The following is a 7,237-nucleotide window of genomic DNA, read 5'->3' on the forward strand; positions in this document are numbered from 1 at the left end:
TCTGGTTTAAAATGGAGGTATCATTATGAGAAGTCATCTATCATCCACAGTGTGATACCTATCCTTTTCAGTTATTTACTGGGCCTGCTCCGATGCTTCCAACACAGGAAGTTCTCACAGGAAGGCACAGTCACAGCAACATTAGGTTGACAACAAAACCTCTTAGATAGGTTTCAGAAAAACATCGTAAACGCACAATAACACTTTGGGACATGCAGTGTCCAACACCATCCAACACTGGTCTGCTGGTTGAATGTCCTGCGTTGTTGGACCCATCCACATAAAAGTACTCCTTCTCAATATTTATGATTTTGTTTGAAGCAGTGTTTGCCCTATACAAATGCACTCCATTAACTCAATTTGTGACATATTATCAGTAATAATGTAGGTTAACCTCACACAAAGTCACACAAAGGAAAATCATGAAATTTGGGAAATTCTAAAAGGCAATGATGATTTCATATTTGAAAGGATTAGAGTCAGAGAGGGCAGTATTTCTGTTTGTTGTATTTGAAATTATTTTTGAGTATTTTATTTTTGGTATTTGCTGATGATTGTTTCATGAAAAATCCCAAAGCACAGTATTTTGTAAGCCCAGTTTCTTGATTAAACTTGTTCTGCAAAAGTTCATAAGATCTGGGTAAAATCAGACTAGACCTGGTTACAATAGGACCAGATCCGGGAAGAATAGGACCAGACCAATGATGTGATCATAATAAACTATACTTTTTGCTTCAAGGGAACAGCATGTTTTTTGGGGAAAATGTCTAAAAAAGTATGACTAAAGGTAAAGAGACTAAAACACACTTCTTGTTTCCACCAGGAAGTACAGGTGTAAATAATGATTGAAGCTGGTTACAACTGGACCGATCTGGGTAGAATATGACCAGATCTTGGTGTAATAAGACCAGAAGGATCATATCTACTTACAAAAAGCACTTTACACCACAATCATATCCCACATGAATACAAAATGATTATGTACCTGAAAAATACTGGTCTCTCTCTCTCTCTCGTGTGATGTTTGGAAGGATTGTGGGAGTAAGAGCCCAAATTGATGCAGCAATAACACATTTTCTAGACTAGCTATTGGACTAGAAACTATTCCATTTATAAGGTGTCACGAAAGCCAAAATGGTATCTTTTTGGCTTGCACTTTCCACATTCCACCACTGTGAACCATCTGTTGAGTGCATTTCAGTGACTTGTAGTACTTTTACATTTACATTAACTGAAAGCATCTGTCAAACTTCTACATGATACTATATTGCACTGTATTCATACAACATCAAATCATATTAACTAAAGCATGGTTTTGGTGCTTTGTATCTTGTGTTTAGACAACTGAAACCTAAACCATAAAATGCTGGATGTAAGTACATCCCATGTTTTCTGTCTCTATCTTTGTACATCCAATAAAGGTAAATATGCAACTTCCACAGACTTGTTTGAAAAGTAATTTGTGATACATCAAGAGCAAACGTAATCCACGGCAAAATACGTTTCCCTTGAATCGTAATTCAAGTGACCAGGCTGACAGTACCAATTATCTACTGGGCACACTCAATAATCATTCAATCATCGTCCATGACATAGAAGGATATCAGAAATACAGCAAAAGGATCCCTGAGAAGATGTAAAGCTTTATAAATCAAGCAAGTGCACGTCAAATTGATATAAATGGTAGGAAATTTACTACACATACATACATATACATTCAATTAAAAAAATATAAATCCAAAACAAGATTAATCACATATAAACATTATTTAAATAATCACAAACAGTGCGCAACTGATTTTATGACTGATTAATACACATTTTATTGAGAGGTGATCATATCATCATCATATACAGTATAAGACACATGATATACAGTCGTTTCTCCTAAACTTCTTTTTACACTTTACACTGTGTAAACACACTTTATAATAAGTGATACAAATAGACATGTAGTGCACATCATTACTGTATTAATGTAAAGTAGCATCACCTCTTTGACCCTAGTACTCTCTGTTCTGTCTTTGTCCTTCACATTGAGTTTGCCACTTTTACAAGCTGATTTTACATTTACATGGAAAACTGATGATGAAAGTTTCCTGCCATGTCTTCTCCCTGTTTCCACACTGTCTGTATAAAATAATAAAAGGCTTGAACGGTGCTCTAGCTGAAAAAATAATAAAAAAATAAAAATAAAAAGTTATGTGCTAATCTGTTTAAGTAACTGTGCACGTAAGGGTGTTTTCACATAAAGTCCAACCAAACTTAGTCCTTAAAGTGGACCAACGAAATGGAACTCAGTTCTTTTGAAAAAATGATTAAAATATTGCAGTACGTTTCTTTATAAGATTACATTTGACCTGATAATATTATAAATTTTGCCTAAAGCTATTTGTTTGTTGATTGAGCCTGAAGGCATCATGATGTTCCTCATTACAACCTCTGTGAACGCCGTTTCTGAGTTCATTTGGAGGAGTGAAAGGCACCAAGTGTGAAAAAACACTCGTAAAGTTTCTGCAGTGACTAAAATAAAAACATAAAAGAGGTACAACAGTAATATTGGTTCATAAAACCTACTAGAGCCAAAAACACTGGCTTACATTTTCTGCAACACCTTCCTTCATCAAGGAAGTTAGTGTCTTAAACATCTGGAGAAGGAAGCCACTCCAAGATTTTTAGTTTCTGAACTAATGCGCTTATTGGCTTTGTGGTTTCTACACTTGGTGACTGGCGCCTCACATGGCCATGCCAATCTCCTCAGTCTTCCAGCCACTGGAGTTCTTTCCAAATTTGTATACGAGTCTCCGACCGTCAACTCGCTCCAGGATCTCCCTCTTGTAGTAATACCTGAAGGTGGAGGAGGGTCAGTTAGTCCAGGTTCACACAAAAGATGCACTTCCCTTCATCGTTGGCTGGACTTTACGTGTTCGAAGCACTTGTTAGGTCATGACGATATTGTCAAATAGATGAACAATATAACCAGGATGAGATCTAAAAGGGTTAAAAGCATAATTTTCATTTCAACTTTTAACAATATTCTTCCACAAGGAGCCAGATCTGAATTAAAGGGGCATTTCACCAATTTTGCAAGGTAAATTGATCAGTCACAGGGAGTATTACTGGGCCTGTCAAAATAGTGATAAAATCTTTGTGAACTGACATCATCAGGGTTATCTTGGCTTCAACAGAGTGTGGTAAAGCACTGCAGAAGCCCTTTAATTTTGGCCCAACAAGACAAAGCTACACTGTCTATGTTTTTCTTAAACATACAGAAACAAAACATCTTGACACGATGCCAGAACGTCTGATCCACTCCTTGTAAACACTTCATTCTTTGAAGCAAAGACAATGGAAACCTGATGAACTTCCTCATCAGTCTCTTCCCCTTTAGCTGTTCATGAACTCACCTCATGGCGCGGCTGAGTTTCTCATATGTCATGCTGCTGTTCTTCTTCTTCTGGCCCCACATCTGTGCCACAGCCTCGGATTTGAGGAACTTAAAGACCCCCTCACGACGGTCCTCCCATTTCATTAGTCCCTGGTTCCTCTCTGGGTGGATCAGAATGTCTCTGATGAACTCCCATAGGTGAGTACCACGGGGCGCTGCAGACAAAAGGCACAGATATGTAGAAGCATCCAAATCAAACAGACACGCAGCCTGTAAAACATCTATCAAACAGCAGTGTTGCCTTTTGATCAGTGTTTGGCAAGATGCCTGACATTCTCCAAACTTGGACTTACTGTGTTTGTTTTTCTTTGGATTGTCATACATGCTGCTGCTGTGCTCTCTGCTGATTTTGGGAGGTCGCCCACGGGGTCGTTTCAGTCGAGACTCTCCTTTTTCTGTCTTGATGTGTACCACTGTCGACAGATTATTGTAAGATGTTGACTTTAACTCACTGACATGGCTGAGAACCTTTTAAAACAATGACTTTTCTGCTTACTCACTTGAAATAGGAGGGCAGGAGAATTCCAGGTCAGATTCGCCACTGCCGGACTCCGGTGAGCCGAGGCTTGAATCAAACATGCCACCTGAACACATGAGAGGCAGGTTAGAGATGTACAGCATGCTGAAGAAAGTGAGAGGAAGATGATGCGTGTGAAGTACTGACTTTTGGAGGAGGAGCTGTACTCGCTGTCAGACTGGTTATCAGACAGGTACTCAGTGTCACCCAAGGGTGTCATGGCCTCCATGGTCAGACTGGTAAAATCACAGTCATCCCTGAAGTCAAACTCTCTCTTGCTAACAGCTCCTTCACCTGTTGGTAGAAAATAGCAGCATTAGCCCTGTGATTTCTACACAGGATTCATTTATGTTAGTATGTACAATCACTATACAACATGTACCTTGTCCAATTCTGATAGTGCTGAGCAAAGGGAAGTTAAGGTTGTCCAGGAAGTTGTCCAGCAGCTGGCAGGTCTCGCTCAGCTCTGGTCCCGACAGAATCTGCAACTCTGGGAAGAAAAATGAGCAGTTATAGCCAAAACATGAATCCAGGAGAGGAACATTTCTGCAATGCATATGCATGGAACTACATTTCTGTCTCCTGGGAACAGAGGCCACTGTAAAAATGCTAGCTGACTTGACATACAGCTGGCAAATTTAACTTATTTATTCATTATTAAACCCTTGACCGACTAAGATCCCTGATGTAGTTTTACCATTTTTGGCCTTGTGTTCCTCCAGACTCTGCTCGAGGTGCAGGCCCAGCTGTGGGCCAAAGACCCTAATCATTTGTTCCCGGGTCATCTGGCAGAGAGCATGGCCATCCATGGTGCAGTAAGCCAAACTCAGGGTGCTGGCATCAAACTTGGTGCTCTCTACGTGGTCGCTGATCCACTCCAGAACATGGTCTGCTGTCCAGCAGTGAGGGCTGATCTGTCTGTACCACTGACCTGCACAGAGAGAGGCAGGTTTTACTTGATTGTAATTATGGAAAGTGACTTTACTGAATGATCCCTGGAATGATACCAGTTTTCCGCATTAATAGTTTTAAATGGCAACATATTTCATTTAAATAACATATAATTCCAGATAAAAACTTGATCTCAGTTTGTGAATTTGATCAAGCTTGTCTCTTCCAAACTACACAAAGAACATGTCAAATCTATCTGCTCTCTTTGATTGAACCATGCCCACTGCTTGCCATATTGTCTGCACCACCAGAACCTTTAAATTACACAGCGCCACATGGGGATGGGATAGCCGGGAAAGGAGATCTAAAAAAATCCCCCCACCTTTCTCCCCCTTTCAATCTGGTTCAGTGATGTGATGGTTTGTTTGAAGCCACAGATTTCTTCAAGCTATGAAGACCATTTATTGAGTATTTCATTAATTTAATTTCATCCTCCAGACTAAGAATTAGATCTCTGCCCTATATAGCCTACTTCATGTCTCTTTTTATACAACTTCATCTTCATCTTCATTAAGCACGCTGGTGCCTCAGTAACTACTCGTAACAGTTTAACTCCCTGACGAGTCCTCCTCCTTTAAAAAAACCCCCAACAACAGATTTTTTAAAAATTCCTGTTTGTGTTGCTTTAGTTAAAGCAAAGCAACATTTTGTGATTTGGAAAAATATTGAAATGTTATACCTTCCACCAATAAAAATGGTTATAAATAAAAAAAATAAAAAAACTGTACAACAGGCGCCATAAATGAACTGCAACGCGTCTAGCAGTGATGTGGACTGATACTGAAGCAGACACCTCATCATTCAGACAAACAAAGCCAGAGCTGTTTCAGCTATGAGGGGCAGCATTCTGCTGTTTGACCGCTATGCTGAGTTAAACATTGACCTGGTAAATAATTAAGCTAACAGTATCTAAATTAGGTCAAAGCAAAGTTCAGTGAGCTCATGGTTCTGCTGGACGGAGTTTGAAAATAAAGGATCATGTTTACTGTGAGATTAGTGTTCAGTTGAAAATGCAGACGAAACTCAGATGGGACTATAATGGTTAACAAAGACTTCACAGGCAAGACGCGATGCAACGTCAACTTTTTTGGCAACGCGAGTGAATCTTACAGCAATGACCGGACAGAAACGAGATTCTTGTTGTTCCTCTCACCGCTCATGTTGGAGCTGTATGCCGAGCTGCTGATCTGCAGGTTGTTGACGCTGGGCAGATCAGTGGGCGGCTGCGGCAGGACGTCAGGGAGACCCGTCTGATACATGGTGAGGTTGGCATGAGTCAAGATGCTGCTGAGGCACGGTGATGACATGGAGACACTGAGGAACAGAAAAACATACTTGTTTCACACCAGAAGTTATATCTAATGGACACGCTTGTTTGCTGTAACAAAAATCTGCATCATTCCTAAACATAACCATTCAATCATTTCAGTTAAGTCATGTTGTTTACCTGATTACAGCTATGACACAAAGGAATTTAGCTCCAAGACAATCCACCCGCGTGTTTCATATATAATTTCCACTGTTCTGCGTCTAACGTGTGTCTCTGAGGCAAAGATGCACCTGCTGCTGCATTTAAGGACCTGTGGAGCTTTATAGCCTTGTAAAGGAGTGGGGGAAGGACTCAGGTGAGTTCAGGGGAATTCCACCTGAAAGCGGCCACACCTTCAACCCTCCTTCTCCACTTTCCTGAGAACTTGATCAACAAAACAAACCTGCTCTACTATTCCAAACTTTTTCACACCATTTAATGTGGTACAATTGTATGGAGATGAATAGACTGGGCTTGCTCTGTGTTATTACATTCCTTTAACTGAACATTAAATAGAAGTGCTGAAATGTGTTTGATGATTAATACTCGGCACAAATACATAAAACCAATTTACTGATAGCTGCAGTGGCATATTATTTGCTTCAGGTCATATTTCCATGACACTCCTAATAGGACTGGGGGAGGAGACACTGTGGATGACAAGTTTGTGGATGGTCACATTTTCTAAAAATAGTCACACACTCTGTGTGACGACAGCAAAGCAGACTGTCTGAAGTCTGTCTGAGTGATAAAACAACTGTTGCCAAGCTGCTTGTTATTCCTTTGCTTCTAATTAAGATTCATTTTTGTAGAGGACACATGAATTAAACACATCACACACAATACTTCACAACATCCAGAGCTATTGACATAGTAATGAATATAGAGAAAGGCTTCTTAGGGGGAAGGGAGTTGGATTGGTCCAACAACACAGAACTTTAAACAAAGTCCTAACTAAGAGGGTTTTTTAGATATTGAAAAATAAATATCTGACAAAACATATTGACAATTT

General features: G+C 39.9%; 1 protein-coding gene across 2 annotated transcripts; it reads right to left on the reverse strand.

Moving 5' to 3' along the window:
- Positions 1 to 1,671: 1,671 nt before the first annotated feature.
- elf3 (E74-like factor 3 (ets domain transcription factor, epithelial-specific)) lies at positions 1,672 to 6,498 on the reverse strand. 2 transcript variants are annotated; one of them, XM_084026995.1, is made up of 9 exons: positions 6,364 to 6,498; positions 6,070 to 6,230; positions 4,663 to 4,896; positions 4,348 to 4,455; positions 4,113 to 4,259; positions 3,949 to 4,032; positions 3,742 to 3,861; positions 3,408 to 3,603; positions 1,672 to 2,847 (listed from the first exon to the last, which is right to left on the reverse strand). In XM_084026995.1, exons 2-9 carry the CDS (start codon positions 6,221 to 6,223, stop codon positions 2,736 to 2,738), a joined length of 1,155 nt encoding a protein of 384 aa, XP_083883121.1. In that variant the 5' UTR covers positions 6,224 to 6,230; positions 6,364 to 6,498; the 3' UTR covers positions 1,672 to 2,735. The 2 variants fall into 2 exon arrangements, with proteins under 2 accessions (XP_083883121.1, XP_083883122.1); XM_084026996.1 differs by lacking the exon at positions 1,672 to 2,847 and adding an exon at positions 2,854 to 2,991.
- Between the last annotated feature and the right edge of the window lie 739 nt (positions 6,499 to 7,237).

Source organism: Eutrigla gurnardus (assembly GCF_963514095.1).
Source record: "Eutrigla gurnardus genome assembly, chromosome: 2".
Taxonomy (NCBI): domain Eukaryota; kingdom Metazoa; phylum Chordata; class Actinopteri; order Perciformes; family Triglidae; genus Eutrigla; species Eutrigla gurnardus.